This window comes from Narcine bancroftii, chromosome 1 (genome assembly GCF_036971445.1).
Source record: "Narcine bancroftii isolate sNarBan1 chromosome 1, sNarBan1.hap1, whole genome shotgun sequence".
Lineage (NCBI taxonomy): Eukaryota > Metazoa > Chordata > Chondrichthyes > Torpediniformes > Narcinidae > Narcine > Narcine bancroftii.
In genome coordinates, this window is record NC_091469.1 from 98,350,101 (window position 1) to 98,373,856 (window position 23,756).

A 23,756-nucleotide genomic window follows, 5' to 3' on the forward strand; every position below is an offset into this window, starting at 1 on the left:
CAACACTCCAACATTCTCTCCACATTTTCCCTCAACTCTCCCCAGATTAAACCACCTACCTACCAATGTCAATTTATAATGGCCAATTAACCTATCAACCTTTCAGATGTGGGAGCAAACCAGAGAAGTTGGAGGAAACCTATGCAGCCATGATTGAGCTCGGGTCAATGACCTCAGAGGCAGCAACTCCACAAACTGCAACACTGTGCCTGTCTCTAATCATTGGTTTTCAGTGGAGTCTCAGATTCCCGCTGCCAACAGCAGAAATCCAACATTCACTCACTGTCAGGTGGCATAGCACCTTCTGGTACACTCCATGGATGGACACGAATGACATCAATCCCACCACCCAGACAGAATAATCACTTTCCACTAAAGCAGAGCATCGCTATATGATTGGCGATGACACAGATTTGATGACAAACTATCAGCACAGACTGAGGATCGATTTCAACACATAAACGCACAATGACATTGGCCAGCACTAACTTCACTTGGGAACGTCCACATGTGCTTGAAGTCATGGCACTGACAATTGACCATGAAGGTAGGTTGGCTCCTGAAATAAGGTAAGCAGCAAGTAATAAACAGCCCCAGCATAGAGGGAGGGTGTTGAAATGACAGCAAGTGGCAACTGACATAGAAGGGCACAGTAATTCATTTAATCAGAAGGGGTTGTGAGAAACAATATAATCGAAATAGTTTTAAACAGGGAATTCTAAATGGTTATGTGACATACATAAACTGGTCTTTGAGGATGACAGGTCAAGAACCCAAGGATTTTATTAATGTCATAACTTTATTAATGTCATAGGTTACAAATAAGTATTCTAAAGATATGGATTGAAGATTACTCAAAGTACTTCTGATTGTTTAGGAAGTATGTCAAAGCACATCAAGGGCAACTGGTAGGGTAATACTGGGGTGAAAATCAGTTATTCTTTGAACAGAAAAGGATATTGGGAGATTTGAAAGATTTGTTCAAAATAATTAGATGTCTTGCTGGAGTACATTAAGAAAAATATTTCTAGTGGGCAGCAGACATGCAATCAGATATCACAAATTAAAAGTAATCAGTGAAAGATCAAATGAAATTACCTTGCTCACCTATAACAGATCAATGAATATAATAGGTCAATCCAACAAGGATATGACATTTAATAATTTCATGAGGCCTTTTCACTGATTCAACTCCTAATTGTGCTCCATCACGTAATTAAACGATAAATTAGATTTACATGGGTAAATGGCTTTTACGTGGGTCTATCAACATAGTATTTCCAGCCAAAGACAATAATAGGGAACAATTGTGTAGAGACAGAGCAGGAATTACAGAGTGAATAAAGATGATCATCAAGGCACTGGTTGAAAACATGGTGAAAACAGATTTGATGGTAACCTTTAAAAATGTTCTGGGAGGTAAAGGGGTGGTGGAATGTAAATGAGGGGAATGGCAGCGGAATTGAATCAAGTGGATAAGCTTTTGAAAGATCTGATAAGACAAACTGCATTTTATGGTGTATCAACAGATGAAGAGTTACAACTAACCAACAAAGTTAAGCTGAAAGTAACTAATTAGATACAAATAGGTACTGCAGCCACAGCAAACTAACTTAAAGCTTCAATTTTTCTCTCTAATTTGCCATACCACAGTTTTCAGTATACCATTTTTCAGCCATTGTTAAATGGCATAGCTACTTAAACCATTTAATTCATAGCTTGGCAGCAATTTAAAAAAAATATTAGCTAATTATATTTAATTTCAACATCAAAAGTATGGAGCACAAAAAAAAACTGACTTTCATTCAAACATTCCAAAAATTACTATCAGCACTGCTTTGCAAAAGCTAAATTGTCAGCTTAAAACCCCTACAGGAGAATGGACATCATCTTGTGAGTGAAGATTCAGCAAAGTTTGAATGAAAAATGAAAGCAAAGTGATTTGTGTTGAAGATCCCAGGATGTAAAATGAACTATACAGTAAATGAATTTGTTATTTGAAAATCACTGCCAAGTCGCGCATTAAATAGATTGGATAGTTGTGTCAGTGAATGATTGATGGATAAATAGTAGCAGCATATCTGATCCTTATGTACAGCAACTTAAAGAACATAAAGGCTTTATACTGGCTTGCCTCCAAGGCATAAACATTATTGGGGCAAGATTTTGAAAATGGAGATTCTGAAAAGCATAAATAGAAAGTGTTAAATCTCTCTCTCTTCCATAACCCCTGTATGTTTTTCAAGGGTGGGAGGAAACCTGAGCACCAGGGGAAAGCCCATCCAGAATGTGCAAACTCCTGACAGACAGCACAGGATTCTAACCTGGTCACTGGCACTGTAACATCATTGCGCTAACCACTACACTAACCGTGGTTACCCACAGTTCCTGTTTCAGTTTTAAATCACCGAATTACAGGTTACTGGTGCCACCCAGGTACCAAGTTGTTTTTTTATTTTGACATACAGCATTGTAACAGGCTATTTTGGCCCACAAGTCCGAGCCAGCCAATTAACCTACATTCCCAGTATGTTATAGAAATTTGCACTCAGGTGGGGACAAGTCGATACACTGGTCTTTGATAGTGATCCACTTGCTTACACTCCCTCACACTTTACTCACAAATTCCACCACTAGTATTATCCACATCCTCTCTGTAAATTACTTTAAATTTAATTATGCGGTCCTGCTGTCAATGCAAAAATCTACAATAAAAAGGCACAATTTATAGAATGCAGCTGAATTAAAGGGGTTAAAAATTGTATACATTTTCAAATACTTTCAACAACTTGAGTCCATTCAGAACAGCACTGGAGAAACTCAGCAGGTTAAACAGCACAGTTGACCTGCTGAATTTTTCCAGCATCGTGATCAGGAGACTTTCATGTTTTACTCCATTCAGAACAGCAACTGTTTTGCAGTTGTACTTGTCCAAAATTACAATGGATGGAATGAATTTTTGTTCTCTTAAACTGAAAGTCGATGACAAATCTGAGGGACCAGATCAACTTTGTGGAACTTGGAATTAGTTGGCAGATTGGGGTTTATACATAGTTAAGGTAGATTATTCCCACAGAAGCCAAGCAACATGTCACCATCTGTTCAACAGCATTCTAAAATATAATACATACTGTGTGCTTTCAAAATTACATCAACAAGATACAAGAGCCCGCTATACTCCAAGGATACAAATATTTCCCCCACACTCCATAGCTCTGGAAAAAATGTAAACTTCAAGAACAAATGAAATTATCCTGTTCAATTATAACAGATCAATGAAGATAATATGTTAATCCAACAAAGGATTCTACATTTAATAATTTCATGATTCTTTGCACTAATTTAGAACCTATGTGCTCCATCATGTAATTACACTGAGTACTTTCAGGCTTCTTTATTAGTCTATCAATGTGGTATTTCCACCTGAAGACAATATCAGGAAACAGCTGTGACATAGTAAAAGGATGTTGGCTGCTTATTGATAGTTTCTGGGTACAAGGGTCTGGGAAAGCACAAATGTTACCCAACAGAATTCCTAAGTACTACTACAACCTTTACAACTCCTCTTAAACATAGCAAAATATCCCAAGGTGTATCAACAAAAGAAAATGATGCACAGACAGGGAACAAAAGATTTTGTCAGAGATGTGATTTAAGGGCTATCTTAGAGGAAAAGGGGGAGATACATGGATCAGTTAGAGAAGGAAAATTTGGACCATTGTCAGCTGAAGGTGAATCGTGGACTCATTTTCATCAGGAACTCTCATGATTCCAGAATGAGAACAGCGAAGAGATCCCAGTTGCTTTCAGAAACAGAGTAAGAGGAGACTGGATAGATGGTCAGGACAGGAGGCTGTGTGGCTGCGTTGGTTATGGAGGCACAAGTTGCTGCGCCATTGGAGGAGACGGCGGGATCCACATTCTCTGGATGTTCTAAATGGGACTTTCTTTTGCTTATTTTCGTCTTGACAGGATTTCAGATTTATTGTCAGAGTACATACATGACATCACATACAACCCTGAGATTCTTTTTCCTGTGGGCAAGGCAGAATTTCTACTTCTTGGTAGTGCAAAAAAACTGTACTCAATGTATACATGTAAACCAATAATGTAAACAAATTAATTGTGCAATACAGAGAGAAAAGAAAATCAATAAAGTGAAAAAGTAAGAGTCCTTAAACAAGTCCCTGATTGAGTTGAGTTTGTTGCAGAGGAGTCTGATCGTGGAGGGTTAGCAGTTGCTCCCGAACCTGGTGATGCAAGTTTTGTTGCACTCATACCTCTTCCCTAATGACAGCAACGAGAACAGAGCGTGTGCTGGATTAATGCAGATGCACTGCATTAATAGCACCTCTGTGTACCTTTACAGGGCAAAGGAAAGACATGTGTGTATTTTATATACATGACAATAAAGAGAGTTTTATCCAGCGAGCAGTTTGAAAACAAAAGTGGAGATTTTAAGATTGTGTTTTGGGTCCTGATTTTGTCCAGCAAGTGAAAAGGAGATGATCAGTGGAAGCTAAGCCTGGGCAGGTACGATTTTAAGTGACTGATATTGAATGCACTGAATTCCAAGATAACAAAGCCATGGATGAGGATTTTGTCTCCATATAGAACAAGCACGAAACAGTCAGAGTTCAAATAATTAATCCCCAGGTTGCAAGTGGTATGGTTCAATGTAAGATATTGTTTTAGAGGGGATTACTAATGAAAGATTGCCGTCCACATTATGTATGGAATCCTCCCAAGGTTCATTAGAGATTTTCAGCTTTTCCTGTGTTACACATTAGACAAACAGGCTGATCACTTGGAAACGGTCGATAGACGAAGGAGGTGGAAAAGTGAAGTTGGTGCCACCAGCAATGATAGAGAAACAATGCTATGTTTTCAGATATTGTTGTGTACTTCGCACAGAAAAGAGAACTATGTGGCAAAGAATGGATCCTGGGGAAGTAGGTTGGGGCATGGGGGGGGGGGGGGGGGTAGTTTGTAACCAGAGATTGTAACATTGTAACATTAATGGGTGAAGTGGGAGGGTGAAGTGGAGTAGGAGGCATGAGGCTAGGATGAAAAGAGAAACCAATTACCTAAGACTCATTGGAAATGAAATAAAAATGGAAATATGCATATGGGGACAACATAGAAAGGTTTTGGTGGAGAATGGGGTGGCAAATTTGACAAAGTCTGCAGAGGACAGAGGAAAAGAGGGAATGAATGACCCTTTTCAAAACAGAGGTTATTGGTGATTTTGAATAGGGCAACTTCCACAAGAGCTCAAACAAGGAGATCCAAGCAAGAAGCACACAAATTTGACAGAATTTAATAAAAAGTTAATAAATTAAATTAATTTTGGGTAAAATTAGTTCTGTGAACCAAGTCTGCAATCAATTATTCCTTTGCTGGGGCCTGGAGCTAAATTTGCAAAATTAAAAGCTTAAACAGTTCTTCAGAAAGGAGAAATCGTAGATGCATTGGTAATCTTTTTCCAATGTTTTATAGATTCAGGATCAGTTCCTGCAGACTGGAGGGTAGCCAACGTTATCCCACTCTTTAAGAGAGAAAACAGGGAATTTTTTAGCAGTAGCCTGACATCAGTGGTGAGAAAGATGCTGAGTCAATTATAAAATATGAAATAGCAATATATTTGGATAGCAGTAACAGGATCGGTCCAAGTCAGGATGGATTTACTAAGGGGAAATCATGTTTGACTAATCTTCTGGAATTTTTTGAGAATGTAACTATGAAAATAAACAAGGGAGAGCCAGTGGATGTAGTGTTCCTGGACTTTCAGAAAACCTTTGATAAGGACCCACATAGGAGATTAGTGGGCAAAATTAGAGCACATGGTATTGGGGGTAGGGCACTAACTTGGATAGAAAATTGGTTGGCAGACAGGAAACAAAGAGTAGGGATTAACGGGTCCCTTTCAGAATGACAGGCAGTGACTTGTGAGGTACTGCAAGCCTCAGTGCAGGGACCGCAACTATTTAAAATATACATTAATGATTTAGATGAAGGGATTAAAAGTAACATTAGCAAATTTACAGATGACAAAAAGCTGGGTGGCAGAGTGAAATGTGAGGAGGATTTTATGAGAATGTGTGGTAACTTGGACAGGTTGAGTGAGTGGGCAAATGCTTGGCAGATGCGGTTTAATATGGATAAATGTTAGGTTATTGACTTTGGTGGCAAGAATAGGAAGGCAGATTACTATCTGAATGGTGAAAAGTTAGGAAAAGAGGAAATAAGAGATCTAAGTGTCCTTGTCCATTAGTCATTGAAAGTAAGCAAGCAGGTACAGTAAGCAGTGAAGAAAGCTTATGGCACATTGGCCTTCATAACAAGGGGAGTTGAGTATAGGTCTTTCTGCAGTTGTACCGGGCCCTGGTGAGACTACACCTGGAGTATTGTGTGTAGTTTTAGTCTCCAGGTTTGAGGAAGAACATTCTTGCTATTGAGGGAGTGCAGCATTGGTTAACGAGGTTAATTCCCGGGATGTCATATGTTGAAATATTGGAGCAACTGGGCTTGTTTACGCTGGAATTTAGAAGGGGATCTGATTGAAACATAAGATTATTAAGGGACTGGACATAGTAGAGCCAGGAAACATGTTCCCGATGTTGTAGGTAGGCCACTTAAAACAGAGTTGAGGAAAAACTTTTTCACCCAGAAATGTGGATCAGTTGTGGACCAGAAGGCAGTGGAGGCCAATTCTCTGGATGCTTTCAAGAATGAGTTAGATGGAGTTCTTAAAGACAGTTTAATAAATGTATTACATCACAGATTTGCCTTCAGTGGGAATAAAAAGTTGGCCTCAAACAAAAGAAAATTCTAACTTACATCTAGTTTCATCAAAGTCAGGAGATCCTTCTTGGCAGCCTCTAAGATCTGTTGCTCTTGATGGTTGATCATGACAGTGTTCTCCTCTCCTTCAACATAGTGGTAAATATAAGGTTGCTCCATCATGGTAACACTCTTCTTTACAGAGGGCTATTGAAATAGAACAATGAAAATGAATTATAGTTGTCAGTTTCCTATTGTTTAATAACATGCATATTCTCCAGAGTCAACAACACGGCCGCTATTTTCTATCCTAACATGGATAGAAAATTGGTTGGCAGACAGGATAGTGAAATTCAGAATAACAAACATATCTGCTGGAATAAATTTTTCTGTCCTCTTTTTTCTGCCCTTTGCCTGCCAAGATCACATGTCCTTCCAGACAGTAAATCCCCTTTTCCAGACAAAGCTGCTACTGCCTGTTGTTACATTTGTTGCCTTCTGCAAATAACAGTCCATCATGAGTCTGAGCACTCTTGCAAAAGCTCCTGCAAAAATTCCGTGTTTTAAAGTGTTTGTGTGTGACCTGCTCTAACAAACCTTTCCCAATTTATCTTCCAAACTCCTCTATATACTCTGTCACATTGACCAACATTTTTCATATCGAGATAGTTTAATGCAACTGCTTTTTTTTCATACCGAGATAATTTAATACAACTGTTTTTTTTTAAACAAAAGTACAGTTTTGGCTGCACTGTGGAATTTTGGTATACATGTACATTAAAACTCCAAGTATCTGGTACCTATGGGGATTGGTAAATGCCAGATAAGTGTATTTTCCAGTTGCTTGAGACTTGCTCTTAAAATATGTAACTAATATACCTGGATTATGAATAAACATTTTAAAGAGAAAATTACAATACTGTACAGTACTTTATTTTCAGTCACATTCTTTGAAAATATTTCACTGTTGCTGCATCTGCAGGTTCCTCCCCCTCCACAGAGGCACCCAAAAGACAACAATAACATTAATTTTCCCCCTCTCCCAAGTTTATTGATAAAGCCTCTAACCAGGGCAACTCATACTAAGCAGGATTAAAGAGACACTTTAAGAGAGTCACCCCAATGGCAAGCAGCACCATCAGCTCTTCATCCTGGGTGACACCACTGCTGTTTCACACAACTTTATTCAAACATCTGCTACGAGTAAAGCACAACCAGGGCATTCTGCTGGCTGAATACTTGCTCTAATCTTCCACAAAAGTTTATGTTTTACTTCAGAGAATATTTACCTCTACAATTTTAAACTTAACTATTTTATTCTTATTTAAGTTTTAAAATTTATTTTCCTCGATTTTATTTTTGCTAGTGGCTTGAGGCTGCCAGTTGCTTGAATTCCGGATACCAGAGGATTTACAGTACATTGTGTTCATGTGTATGACAATAAACACAGTACAATTACCTTAATGGCAGACATGACAGGGCTGGAACAATGCTCTTCTGTTGACAGACTAATCCTTGCTCTCTCATGTGCAATATTCATGTCAAATTTACCATCAGTCAGTCCTCCTGCAATAATAAGACATTTACTTCAGACCAAAAGAACTACTCATCATTCAATTATAAAAAGGCACACATTTCCAATCTATTACAAACATCTCCAGCATCACAATATTGAGAACTAAAGGTTCGTTCTAACGTGCAATTAACCTGTTGGATCTGCCTGCATTGCAGTCAGTTTGTATACATTCGTTATCTGTTTAGTTCTTTATTTGTTTACATGTATAAGCTGTGTACAGTTTGTTTTGCCCTACCAATAAGTGGTAATTCAGCCTCACCCATAGAAAAAATAATCTCAGGGTTGTATGTGATATCATGTATGTACTCTGACAATAAATCTGAAATTTGAATCTGAAAAGTGTGGGGTAGGGAAGGGCTGACATACAATTATATTTTCCTGCAACAAATTCTCAAAAGTAATTGTATTCTATGTCTCTATATCTATTGAACATTATGTTGAGGAATTAGCTTTACAAGTGTAGAGAGTTTACTACTATGTGATTACTTTAAATGATTTTTTTGGTTCACCAATCTGCATTAAGTAAATTTTTACAACAAGCAATTAACTGACAGGCAAGTATTTCTTGGGATCTGGGACGAAATCCATGTTTTTATAAAATGAACAAACTCCACAGACAGGAATGAGCTGCCAGTGCACTGAGGTAGTAGCATTACCTGCCTTGCCACTACACCACCTGATTCTTTCCATCGCCACACGTGGGTTACCTGTGGTTGAACAATACATTGAATTGTGGGATACGATTCAACAACTTGCTCCCAATATAATCAACTTGAGTGGCTAGTCAGTGCAATGCTATTACAGTGCCAGCAACCCAGGTTCAAATCCAGCTCCATCTATAAGGAGTTTGTATGTTTTCCCAGTGTCTGAGTAGGTTTCCTCCAGGAGCCTCATTTCCTCCCACCCTTCAAAACATATAGGGATTGTAGGTTAAATTAGGATAGTTGTTCAGCATGGGCTCATGAGTCGGAAGACCATGACTAAATTTTTTTTAAAATTAAATGGAGTGAAATCGCATCATCCTTCCCTGAGTCTGAAACAAATTTTTTTGAATATTTTATTTTTGATTTTCCAACTCACAAATCCAAAACAATAGTACAATCTTCTCAATGATATATTACATTAAATTCAGAGTCCATTTTCCCCCTCCCACCCCTCTCCCTTCCCTCCTATACCCTAATACCACAAGGAAAAGATTATGTAAATTAAACAAACATAAAGAACCAAAAACCTAGAGACACAGACCCTTAAAGGAACCATATAAACCCAGATTAACATAAGTAAAATGAAAAAGATACTAAACAAAACCACATCATCTGTGCCACAACCCACTTTATTTACCTCAGTCATTTCACTATTAGAATGGATTTTTACCTTTCTTCCATTAGGAAGGGGTGTAGCTACATCTTCGTACCCATATGCTGCAGATAAGGCAGCAACGAATGTGTCATATTTCCTTCTTAAATTGTATGTAATTTTATCCAGGGGAATACAATTCTGCATTTACGTATTCCATCATGTAATATTTAGTTGGAATCTAAGTTCCATGTGACCACTGATCATTTCCTGGCTACCAACAAGGTGATTTGGTACAAAGACAGTTTAAAACACATGTCCATAATGTTTCCCAGAAGGTACAATTCCAGATCTTGTGGCACCTGTATAATTTTTTTCAGTATGTCCTCCCTGAAGGATTTCACCTTTGTACATAACCAGGTTGAGTGGATAATGGTTCCAATCTCTACATCACACCTAAAGCACATTTCTGAAATTCCTTTTTGGATTTATGTAACAGGTACAGTTGGGGCAAGAAATTATATTGCCTTAATGACTGCTGTCATGCAGACCTGACACAGATCAGATCAGCACCGTTCGTGGATGTTGTGCCCCAGTCTGTCTCCCACCTTTCTGATGCCCAGCTTCAGGCCCTCACTTTAGAAGAGGAGATACCTCATAGCTTCTCACTCATTGTTTCCTATGTGATGCATGTTATTTTTTTTTAAACTTTATTTAAAGATTTTATTACATGAATAAAACAAAGAAATTACATTTAAAGAAAAAGAAAAATAAAGTAATTATTGCAACACAACATTAATAACCTAACTTAAGTCAATCTAACCCCCCCCCCCATATATACGGCCACTAAAAAAAACCGATATATCTAAAATATCACACATAAAACGTATTTAAATCAAACTTAATTGCAAGTACTTAACAAATGGAGTCCACTTCAGCTTATAAAAAGACATCTTATCTTGAATTGAAAAAGATATCTTTTCCATAATTAAACAAGACTTCATCTCTAAATACTACCTATCTAAGGTTAATATATTTCTATCTTTCCAAGTAAGCGCTATACATTTCTTAGCCACTACTAAGGCTAAATAGATAAAAGAAATCTGATAATCATTTAAGCCTAAATCAATTAATGATTGCATATTCCCTAATAAAAATATATCAGGATCTAATACAACATAGATATTATATAAACTATTAAATATAGATTGAATACCTTTCCAAAACTGTTGCAATAGATCACAAAACCAAACTGTATGTAAAAAAGTATTAGCTGTCTGATCACAACAAAAACAATCTACCTTGCTAAGACCAAACTTTTTTAATTTCTCTGGTGTTAAATATAATTGATGTATAAAATTATAATTAATCATCGCTAATCTAGCATTAATCAATTTCCGAATACTATTCTGACAAATTTTCATCCAAGCTTCTTCAGCTATTGTAGAACCTAAATCTTTTTCCCATTTCAACTTATCTTTATCCCAATCTGTCTTGTTTTCATTTTCTTGTAAAATACAATACAAATCAGATATATACCCCTTTTTTGATATGGAAAGCACATATTTCTCAAAACTAGTTTCAGGCAATAAAATCATATGTTGGCCACATACTGCTTTACAAATGATCTTAACTGATAATATACAAATACAGAATTTCCACTAATACCAAATTTCCTTTGTAATTCCTCGAAAGAACAAAAACATCCTTCAAAAAAACAATCTGATAATTTTTTTTATTCCTTTCCTTTCTAATTGTGTCAAAGTAATATTGGAGACTGTAAAAGGAACAAGTTGATTATTATATAATGGCAATCGCCCAGACCATTTATTTTTAAGCCCCAATTTATTAAGTTTACTTGTCCATAAATTCAATAAATGTTTCAATATTGGTACATCATAAGTTCGTAATAAATTTTTATTCCATCGAAACAAAAACTCATGTGGAAATTTTTCTAAAATAACTGCCATTTCTATCTTTGCCCAACTAGGTGGGTCCTCCGTATTCATTAATGCACTAAGAAATTTAAATTGAGCTGCCTCATAATAATGTTGAAAATTCAGTAATCTCAAACCTCCAAATTGAAAATCCCACATCAACTTTCTCATTGCTACCCTCGGAAATTTTCCCTTCCATAAAAAGTCTCTAACTGCTTTATATAAATCCTTAAAAAAACTTTTTTTTTAAAATAAGGAATTGATTGAAACAAATACTGTATCCGAGGAAAAATATTCATTTTTATATTGTTAATCCTCCCCAATAAACCTAAAGGTAAATCCTTCCACCTAATCAAATCTAACTTAATCTTTTTTTATTAAAGGAAGAAAATTAATTGAATATAAATCTTGATATTCAGTATTAACATTAATTCCTAAATATTTAATTTGTTTAGTCCACTTCAAATTTATAATATTTTTATATATTGAATAATCATCTTTACAAATTGACAAAATTTCACTTTTAGCCCAGTTTACCTTATAACCAGATAATTGACCATAATTTTCTAAAGATTCTTGAATTGCTGGTAAAGAAATATCAGGATCCACCAAATATAATAAAACATCATCAGCAAATAAATTAATCTTATATTCCTCATTCAATACTCTCATACCTTTAACATTTTCATTTTGATGTATTAATTGTGCCAAAGGTTCAATAACTATGGCAAATAAAGCAGGTGACAATGGGCATCCTTGTCTAGTAGACCTTGTTAAATCAAAAGATTCTGAAATCTGCCCATTGGTAGCAACTCTAGCCTTCGGACTATTATATAAAGCCTTTATCAATCCAATAAACGAGGAACCAAAACAACATTTCTCAAGTACTTTAAATAAAAACTTCCATTCCACTCTGTCAAAAGCCTTTTCTGCATCCAACGAAACCACTATTGGATAATTCATTTGAGATTTAGATTTGTTTATCTAAGTTATTAAACGCAAAATAATATTATACGCATATCTATTTTTTATAAATCCTGTTTGGTCTTTATGTATTATTTTAGGTAAATATTGAGCTAATCTATTAGCCATAACTTTAGCTACAATTTTATAATCCACATTTAACAACGATATTGGTCGATAAGAAGAAAGCTGTAAAGGATCTTTATCTTTTTTTGGTATAACTGTAATTATAGCATTAGAACAAGATTCAGGTAATTGAAAAGTTTTATAAATTTGCTGTATTACATCCTTATAAATAGAAGATATATCAACATAAAAAGTTTTATAAAACTCTATAGAAAACCCATCTTCACCAGCTGCCTTTCCATTTGGCATATCTCTTATTGCCATTTCAATTTCATTTTCTGTAAAAGATTTATCCAACTCTTGTCTATCTTCTTGAATCAGTTGTGGCAATTTAATATTTTTCAAAAAAGAATCTATTGCATCTTCAGTTACATCTTTACATTCTGAAATATATAATTTTTTATAAAAATTACAAAATTCCTCATTAATTTCTTTTCGTCTAAAAGTAATGCCTGATTTCTTTCTAATTACTGGAATAATCCTAGATAATTGTTCTTTTTTCAACTGCCATGAAAGGACTTTATGAGCTTTCTCACCCCATTCATAAAACTTATGTTTAGTTTGATTCATTAAACATTCAAACCGATATGTTTGTAATTCATTATATTTAAATTTTAAATTAGTTAACTGATTCCTTTGCATTTCAGTACGATTTTTTTGAAATTCTTTTTCAGTAACAGTTATCTTTTTCTCTAAATCTTCAATCTCTCTTATTCTCTCTTTCTTTACTTTAGTAGCATAACTAATAATTTGACCTCATAAAAAAGCTTTCATTGCATCCCATAAAACAAAATGACTAGAAACAGAATTAATATTATTACTAATAAAAACCTCAATTTGTTTTTTTAAATAACTAATAAATTCTGGTTTTTGTAATAGCATAGTATTAAATCTCCATCTTGGGGTTCTCTGAACATCTTGCGAACTCTGATATTCTAATAATTGTAATGAATGATCTGAAACCAACCTTGCCTTATAATCCACAGATATAACCCTATCTTGCAAATGCGTTGAAATTAGAAAATAATCAATTCTTGAAAAAGAATTATGGCGTGAAGAGTAAAAAGAAAAATCTTTCTCTGTAGGATTAAATCTTCGCCAAATATCAACTAAATTCAAATCTGTCATCATGTTAATCACTTGCACTGCCATTTTAGATTTCTTAATTGCTCTTGGATACTTGTCCAATAAAGGCTGCAATACCACATTTAAATCTCCCCCAATCATCACATTAGAGTTTGCTTGTCCAAGTAATAAAGACACATCCACAACAAAAGCTGTATCCTCAACATTTGGAGCATAAACATCAAGCAAAGTCCAATCCTCATTAAAGATTGTACAATTCAATTTTAATAATCTTCCACCATTTTTCTCTTCATTCTGTAACTGAAATGGTAGTACACCAAAATTGCCACTCCTTTTGCCTTTGAATTAAATGAAGAATAAAAAACTTGTCCAACCCATTCACGTTTAAGTTTCAAATGTTCCTTATCCGTTAAATGAGTTTCCTGCAAAAAAGCTACATCAACTTTTAATTTTTTTAAGTAAGCAAGTACTTTCTTACGCTTAATAGGATTATTTAAACCCTGAACATTAAGAGATGCAAACTTTAATTTAGACATTTCTTACAACACAACAAAAAAAGGAAAAAAAAAACAAGAAAAAAAGAGAAAAAAACCCCTCCCCTTATCCCCTCTTAAAACTACAACAAAAAAAAGAAAAAAAATTATTTAAAAAAAATAATAATAAAAAGAAACTTCACTCCTTAATCCAAAAATTAATAAAAAAAACAGGTAAGAGGTTACGACTACCTCCTCCTGTCTAAACCGCACAATGCGGTAACTCCCACAAAATATTGGGTGTGAGATAACTCACACGTAGCTGACGACTTCTGGAAAATAATGCCCACCCAGTTCCCTCTCCTAACTCCCATTTCACATGAAACTATCATCATTATCTAAATCTTCTCGAGAAAAAAATTTTTTAAAAATTTAATCAGCTTTGTCACTTCGACCACCATTGCTTCCATTTCTTCTTGAAATTCGGTTCCCATCTTGCGTCTCCACTCTCTTCAGAGACCGTGGAGGACTACATCGTTCCTGGAATTGCGTAATTGGTAACGATTGAGCAAAGTCCATAGCTTCTTTAGGATTATCAAAAAATTTTGGTTGATATCCATCCTGAAAAATCTTCAATACTGCAGGGTATCTAAATGTTGCTTCATGTCCTTTTTTTCCATAACACTTCTTTCACAGGATTAAATTCACATCATTGAGACATAATTTCTTGACTCAAATCCGGATTAAAAAAAAAACACAATTGTTCTGGACCATCAAAGGGGATCTGTTTTGTTGAGCATTTCTAATGGCCACACGTAAAATTGTCTCTCTATCATAATAGTTTAGAAAAGGAACCAGAACAGGTCTTGGATTCTGTCCTGAAAAAGGTTTTCTTCTCAAAGCTCTATGAGCACGTTCCAATATTAAGCCCTCCGGGAACTTATCTTGTCCTAACACTTGTGGAATCCATTCGGTAAAAATTTTTCTTGGATCTGGTCCTTCTATATCTTCTGGCATACTAACAATTTTTACATTGTTCTGTCTAGACTAATTCTCCAAATAGTCAACCTTTTTCGCTAAATTTTTATTCTGGATTTGTAAAGTTTCAATTGTTTTATTTACGTCTTGTAATTGATCTTGTACCTCGACTATACCTTGGTCACAAACATCAAGTCTTTCATTCGTTTCAAGCTTAAAAGCTCCATAATCAACCATCTGTTGAGTATTAATGTCCACGAAGGTATTAAGCTTGGTGTTAACTTGAACTAAAGATTTACCTAACTCTTTGATTGAAGAAGATAACTTAAATTCAAGATTCTTAATAAACATATCAACTGGAATAGATTCAGGTACAATAGGATCCTGCTGTATCTGAGTAACCAGAGGGTCTTCTAATCCTTCCCTTAGTTTAACTGCTTTTCTTGCAGTCTGACTCCGTGTAGAAACCCCTGCCACAACCTCCTCAGCAATATCAGAGGACTGATAGTCAGGGTTATCCTTAACCCATATTACATCAAGAGCCTTTGTTACATCAAGGTCTATTGAAGCCTTCATAACTGGTGGTGCATTTCGCTGCGCCACCGCTACATCGATCGGTGGACGTCTCTTTAAAGTCGGGTCTTCAGCTGGCGGCGTCCCAGCTGTTCCAACTGTCAAAAGTTCAGTGACAGCGCTCATAGCGGGCGTTGATTGAAATACACGCGCCTGGCTAGCCCTTTGTTCCAAAGGCTGCCGGGCGCCATCTTTAAAGAGCCCTACTGGTACAGAGCGGAGCTCCTTTGCCGAATCCTGCACTTCTCCTCTTGGATGCATTTCACGCTGAGTCCTGGCTTCTCATAAACAGGTAGGCTCAGATAACTTCGGGGAATGTAATTTCTTAGCGATCTGTTGCCATTTTCTTTTACTTTTTTTCAGCAATTGTACCATTAGAAACTAGTTTAACACCTCTAACTACTTATAAACTTTTTAGAAAGTTAGAAAGTTATAGACAAAACAATAACAAAGAGTCAGGAGAGGACTGGATGGCACGTCAGTTCCTTACGCCATCTTGCCACACCCTCCCCCATGTGATGCATGTTAGATGCAAGTATTAGAGAACATAAAATCATTTATAACTTCCACCAACCATCATAAATATAACATAAACCAGCAGCAGAAATGTCAGTCCCCAGCAATAAACCTGGAATTTGATTTATTCATTGAATGGATTGGATGTTGTCTCATGGTTGGCAGAACAATCTTTCTCTGTCCTGTGATTCCTAGTGAGTAAGACTGTTAGAGAGCTGCAGGTGTAGAAGCAAATTATGTATATTTAGAATTTTCAAACTTCCTAAGTGCTGCAGCACTGCCTTTAAAGCAATGACAATGGAGAGAAAGAACAGAGTTAACAAATGGATGGCACCGTGCCACATACAGAAGAGCTTCGGCCTCACAACTCAAGTTCAGTCCAAACCCTGGGTCAACATTGTGTGGACTTTCACGTTTTACCAGTGACCCAGTGGGTTTCCTTCAGGTACTCCCATTTCCTCTGACATCCCATAGACCATAAGTTCTAGGAGCTGAAATAGGCCATTTGGCCCATTGAGTCTACACTGCCATTCTTATATGAACTGATCCATTTTCCTGTTCAGCCCCACTCCCCTGCCTTCTCACCATAATCTCCGATACTCTGACGTGCAAATGGGTAGGATAATTGACCAACCTTAATTGCTCCTGATCTGCGAGTGAGTGGTGAAATGTGGGAACAATCTGTCAGAATGTGGTGAGAACAAAACTAAATTGGTGCAAGACACAATCTGCTGGATTGTGTCAAGCAACATTAGTGAAAGAAATAAAATGGTCAATATCACATCTCTAAACCCTTCAACAAGATTGGGTTGGTGTAAAATCAGGGTAAATGAGTGCTGGGTGGCCAAATGTAAAAAGCTCAAGGAAAGAAAGGATGAAGTATGAAAGTAGACTAGCAAACAATATCAAAGAGGATACAAAAAACTCCAGGTAAATAAAAAGAGAGGCAAGAGTATATATAGGACCACTGGAAATTGACATTGAAGGAATAATATTGGGAGACAAGGAGATGGCAGAGGAACTAAATGAGTATTTTGCATCAGTCTTCACTGTGGAAGATATTAGCAGGATGCCGAATGTCCGAGGGCATTAGTGATGGGAAGTGAGTGCAGTTACTATATCGAGGGAGAAGGTGCTCGGAAAGCTGAGGGTGGATAAGTCTCCTAGATCAGATGGATTGCACCTCGGGTTCTGAAAGAATTAATGGTAGTGATTATGGAGGTATTGACAATAATCTTTCAGGAATCAATAGGTTCTGGCATGGTCTCAGAAGATTGAAAAATCACAAATGTTACTCTATTATTCAAGAAGGAAGAGAAGCAGCTGAAAGGAAATTAAAGTCCGGTTACCCTGACATCAGTGGTTAGGAAGATGTTGGTGCCGATTATCAAGGATGAGGTTACAGAGTACTTGGAGGCACTTGACAAGATAGGCCAAAGCCAGCAAGGTTTCCTTATGGGAAAATCTTTCTTGACAAACCTGTTGGAATTGTTTGAAGAAGTGACAAGTAAGCCAGATAAAGGAGATGCAGTTGATGATGTGTATTTGGATTTTCAGAAGGCCTTTGACAAGGTGTAGACCATGAGCATACTTAATAAGATAAGAGCACATGGTATAACAGGAAACATACTAGCATGGGTAGAGCATTGACTAATTGGCAAGAAGCAGAATCAGAATAGAGGGATCATATTCTGGTTGCCTGCTAGTTATTAGTGTTCAATGATTTAGATTATGGACTAAAACACTTTGTGGACAAGTTATCAGATGATAAGAAAGTAGGTGGAGGAGCAGGCAATGTTGAGGAAACAGGAAGGGACTTAGCAGAATAGGAGAATGGGCAGAGAAATGGCACATGAAATAAAATGTCAGAAATTGTACAGTCATGCACTTTGGTAGAAGAAATAAAAGGGCAGACTATCTTCTAAATGGGGACAAAAATGAAAATTCACAGTTGCAAAGGGACTTGGAAGTCCTCGTGCAGGATACTCTGAAGGTAAACGCAGGTTGAGTTGGTGAAGAAGACAAATGCAATGCTGGCATTCATTTCAAAAGGAATAAAATACAAGGGCAGGGTTTTGATTTTGAGGCTTTAAAAGGCACCGAGCAGTGAGACCTCACGAGGAGTATTGTCAGCAGTTTTGGGCTCCTTGCTTAAGAAAGCATGTGCTCATGTTAGAGAGGGTTCAGAGGAGGTTCAGGGAATGAAAAGGTTATCAGAGGAGAAACATTTGACAGCTCTTGGGCTGTACTCATTGTTTCTCATGGTGGAAGACTTCAGGACAAGGGGCACAACTTTAGGATTAAAGGATGCCCACTTAGAACAGAGATACAGAGGAATTTCTTTGGTCAGAGAGAGATAGATCTGAACAATTTGTTGTCACAGACAGTTGCGGAGGCCAAGTCATTGGGTGTATTTAAGGCAGAGATTGATACGTTCTTGATTAGCCATGGCATCAAAGGTTATGTGGAGAAGGCCGGGCAGTGGGGCTTGAGTGGAAAAACGGATCAACTCATGAATAAATTTAATTTTAAAAAATTTAAATGTAGACATACAGCACGGTAACAGGCCATTTTGGCTCACGGGTCCGTGCCGTCCAATTTACACCCAATTAACCTACACCCCAGTATGTTTTGAATTAAATGGTGGGGCAAACATGATGGCCTGAATAACCTATTTCTACTCCTAAATCTTATGGTCTAATTGTTAATCTATTAGGCAAGGCTCAAGAGCATTGAACCAGAGACCTGAGATTGGATCCCACAATGGCACAGGGGAGATTAGCCTCAGTTATGATATTTCTGAAACTGGTCACCCACCACTGTTCCCACTCCAGATCAGTGACTCCCATTCACTCCAGAAACAAGATCACTGACCTCCATCACTCTGTCACAGTGTGCAGGCCATGCATGTTCACATAATGAGATGGAAGTTATCGTAGTATACACAAGTACAATGTACAGATGGAACACAGAGGTATAAAAAATACAGAGGTTTAATTCCCAAACATTGAACACATATCCACCAGAGCCACAAGGGAATCTGGAAGGCCAAGATATTTCATGGATCCCGTCCTGCCATATTACAAGCCTTTTCCACATTGCTAAACCTACCATACAGTGAGATGATGAAATGGGCCATCCCTTCATGATCTCATACAGTTTTCAGATATCCGAGGTTGGTGTTTTACACTCAGGACCACAAACCCAACAAGCTTATGGTCAACAAGGCAGTGATCTTCCACATCCTCTCAATCCACTTATAACCAGCACCTCAAAGCATTGGAAAATGATCAAACCTCTGCTTAATGACGCTTCCAAATTTTTTCAGGTGTATTGTAGAGAGCATTCTGACTGGTGGAATCACTGTCTGGTATGGAGGTTCAGGAAAAAGCTACAGAGTTGTGAATTCGGCCAGCGCCATCATGAGCATTAGTCTTCACTCCATTAAGGAAATCTGAAAAAGCTGGTAACTCAAGAAAACTCTAGAAATATGTCTCTATCATCAAGGATCCTCACTACCCAGGTCATGCCTTCTTATCATTGCTACCATCAGGAATAAGATACAAGAGCCTGAAGACGAACATCCAATGTTACAAAATCAACTTCTTCCCCTCTGTTATCAGACTTTTGAATTGTCAATGACCCACAGACTCTACCTCATTTTTTCTCTTCTTTTGCACTAATTTTTTTAAAATGTAATTTTATAGCAATTTTTTGCAACTGTAATGCTGCCGTAAAACAACGAATTTCATGACACACGTTCATGAGAATAAATTCTGATTCTAAGAGAAGGTACTGACACTGGATTTGGAAGTTTTCAAAGGCATACATCTCCAGCATCGAGGCACCGCTCAGGTTCTGAAGTTCTTGGAAGCAAAATAATAACGGCTTCACTTTCCACAGATTCAGAATTCCAACCCCCCTCCTTCCCCTCCCCTCAATTGCAGTCCAGGATAAATTAGCCATGTCTCCACATATGTAGATGCCACTGGCTTCAAACCATTCAAATGTAGAGGAGCTTTTAGAAGAGCAGGCAACAATTCAAAGCTCTTCCACAAGAGCACACAGAAACTAAGCACAAAAACCTTCTCACAGTAAGCACACACTCTCAAGTTATAAAAACATGAACATTACAGCACAGTACAGGCCCTTCAGCCCAAAATATTGTGCTGACCTTTGTAAATCTACTCCACAACAATGTAATTTCTTCCTACCTCACACCCAGAACCTTCTATTTTTCTTACATCCATGTGCCATTCTAAAAGTTTTTTGAATGTTCTTATTGTACCAGGCTCCACCACCCCCTCAGGAGGATGACCTCAGGAGGATGACCGGGATGACCCCTGGTGATCTAGTGGTGTAATTACATATCACCACAGAAGCATCTGTAAATTTTCCCCAAGGCTCATGTGCCACTTCAGATTGAAACTTATCAGAGAGATTCATCCTTGAAGGATAACCAAATGAAAAAAACATTGCCAGCGCCATCACAGGCTTCAGTCTGCACTCCATTTAGGACATCTACAAAAGGTGGTGTCTTAAGAAAGCAACTTCTATCCTCAAAGATCCTCACCACACGGGCCATACCCTCTTCACCCCGCTACCATCAGAAAGGAAGTACAGGAAGGAGCCTGAAAACACAAACATGGCTTCTTCCTCTCGGCCATTAAATTTCTGAATGGACAATGAACCACAGACTCACTTTCTCTTCCTATGCACTAATTTATTTTTTAATGTAATTTATTGCAATATTTTCACTTGCAGATCCTGCTGCAAAAGAACAAATTTTGTGACATGTTCATGACAATACATTTTGATTCTGACATAAAATTCAAATTTACTATCACTATATACCTTGTACGAGGAGGGGAAGGGTTTGTTCTGGCACAGCACTTTACATCTTACGATTTCCCATTACAAATTTCCACTTTGCTTCCTCCCTCCCACCTATTAAAGGCATCAGTATCAGTTTCCCATTTTCTGGATTAGTTGTAATATTAGTAAAGGTGCTTCACCAGCAAGTAAAAGTTAGATCCCTCACAGTGTCAGCTCAGTGACCTTTTCAATATGAATTACATCAAGAGGATGAGATCAAAAGGTCCAGCCATGACGAAGGATAAATTTAAATATATTACGGGCTTCTGAGCCAAATTAGGCTCTTCACTTGATTATTCACTTCAAGCGTAAGAGACAGCTTGATAAAATCAAATACATGAATAACTTAGAAAGAGAATAGGTAATCCTTTATTCTCTCAGGTCTGCGAGGCACTGAAATGACAGCAATCTAAAATTTTAACTTGCCTTCTCCACTTTGAATTGTTGATAAGATTTTGCTGCTTCGTTCCAAGATGCTTCCACTCTCTCCTGCAGACTATTTTGCACATTGAATTCTTTCCCTTTCAAAAATACAAACTGGCTAAATCATTCACTGTCTCATGGTGGGGATGAAAATTATTAAGACAGGGAATGTGCATCATAACCCCTTGCACCATAGCCAACATTTCGATGTCAATGCAACAAAGCTCTCAAAGAATAACCAAATGGTGATCACTCCCCTGGACTTTCCTCAGTCCTGAAAACTTTCCAAGTTGACACTCAATTTTCTTTGAAAATCTGAATTAGCTTCTACCACTCTTGTGGACAGAATATTTCAAATAATATCATTTCAGGTGGTATTTCACATCATTAACCTGTTTCTTTTTCCTAGTGAAGAAGTTTTTTCTTAATTTATTCAAATTGAATAACTCCCATTTTAGTTCATCCTTGGTGTAGTACAGTAAAACCCCCGGTATCAGGCATCTATGAAGATTGGTTGATGCTGGATAACTGAATTTTCCATTTGCTTGAGATTGTGTGCTGCGTGTTTGGCTTGGGGCACTAATTTTAAACTTCGTATTTTTTAACCTATATTTTTTGTGATTTTTTTGCTGTTTGCTTAAGACTGCCGGTTCCTTGAATTCTGGATAAAGAAGATTTTACTGTATGACTGAAACCATTTGTTATTTTGAATGTTCCTGTTGAAAATCCACTTCAATTGGCAATAATCAAAATCAAATCATTTGTAAAGGACAGAGTAATGAAGCTGTAATGCTACAAAACACTTAGGTCATTCATACTGTCGCTTTCGCATACTTACCTGTGTCAGAAGCAGTGGTGGTGGCCGCTGATGACGCAAGTGAAGCAACACACATTAGAAATTACGTGCATGCCCAGGTATCATAAGTTTCTGTATATGGTTAATCTATCTCAGATGCAGGAGGAGGAGAGTGAGAGCGTCAGAATCGTGTGTGGCGGTGAGTCAATGAGAAGGTCAGAGGGGTTTTAGCTGGGTGGTGTTTTAAGAGTTGAAGAATGTTTCTGCAGAGATAAAAGAGAGTTGACTTCATTCTGCTGTAAAAAAAATGAGTGAGTGTGTTCTTTATTTGTTTGTAAACTGGGTAAATCAGTGTCATTACGTGGTGACCCAGGGGCGTGGCCATGCGAAGGACTTACACATGTTTTGATCGAGCTCTCTATGAAGAGTATCAAAAAGGCTGTTAAAATTTTAAAATTAAGAATTTTTCACTAAAAATTGACAAAACAAATACTAAGAAACTAAGGCAGCCAAGAACAAAAATTGAAGTTTCTACTCAGCCAGGAACATTGACCGAAAGCCTGAAAATTTGCCTCGGGACCAGTGGATTACTGGGGAGTCGAAACAAGAACTAAATATTATCCTAGAGAAAATGGAAAACTTGAACAACCAATTTGTTAGTGTCAAAAATATAATGACAGACATGTCTGAAAGGATGAATGAAATTAAAGAAATTGTTAAAGACTTAATGGAAAGAATAACCCAAACAGAAGCAAACTTGGTAAAAACACAAAATAAGCTAAAAGCTTTGGAGAAAGATGCAAAGCGATAAGAGTTGGACAGACAAGATCCGCTGGACAAGATCAGCCACATGGAGAATTTTAGCAGACAAATAATATCTGAATTATTGGACTGAAATAAGGAATCAAGGAAAGAGATCTTGTAAACTTCTTCAAAATATGAATCCCACAAGTGGGAGAAGACAAATTCAGAGAAAAACTGCAGAACTGAAATGAATCACCAGACTCTCAGACCCAAGAGAGCCAGCGATCAGTGACCACTGGTAAGTGGTCCTGGTAAGACTTTTGATTTACTGGGAATGGGAGACAATTCTGGGGGAAGCATATGAATACTCTAAGCAAAATAATGGTCCACCCCAGAATAACCATGAAAAAGTGCTATTTTTTCAAGATTTTTGTCCTACTTTGATTAAGCAAAGGAAGGAGTTTGATGATATAAAAAGACAACTGCGTTCCAAAGGAACAGAAGGTAATCGACAATTCCTAGGAGGTTTATGAAAAGGCTCAGGTTGCCAAAGAGGACGACTGTGAAGAATGTTTGCAATGGGACTAAGTAAAAGTAGTATTTTTAAAAAA

At 37.1% G+C, this 23,756-nt stretch overlaps 1 protein-coding gene across 18 annotated transcripts in view; it reads right to left on the reverse strand.

Moving 5' to 3' along the window:
* Window positions 1-23,756, reverse strand: part of pnpla7b (patatin-like phospholipase domain containing 7b) — a 496,626-nt gene that overhangs the window by 311,950 nt on the left and 160,920 nt on the right. For all 18 annotated transcript variants that reach the window (XR_011356222.1, XR_011356233.1, XR_011356243.1 and 15 more), the window contains 2 exons: window positions 8,243-8,349; window positions 6,841-6,990 (listed from right to left, as the gene is read on the reverse strand). Coding sequence is in view for 10 of the 18 variants with exons in the window: in XM_069933113.1 (XP_069789214.1) it covers window positions 6,841-6,990; window positions 8,243-8,349 (257 nt within the window). In the remaining 8 variants the exon portion in view is untranslated. The remainder of the gene's footprint in view (window positions 1-6,840; window positions 6,991-8,242; window positions 8,350-23,756) is intronic.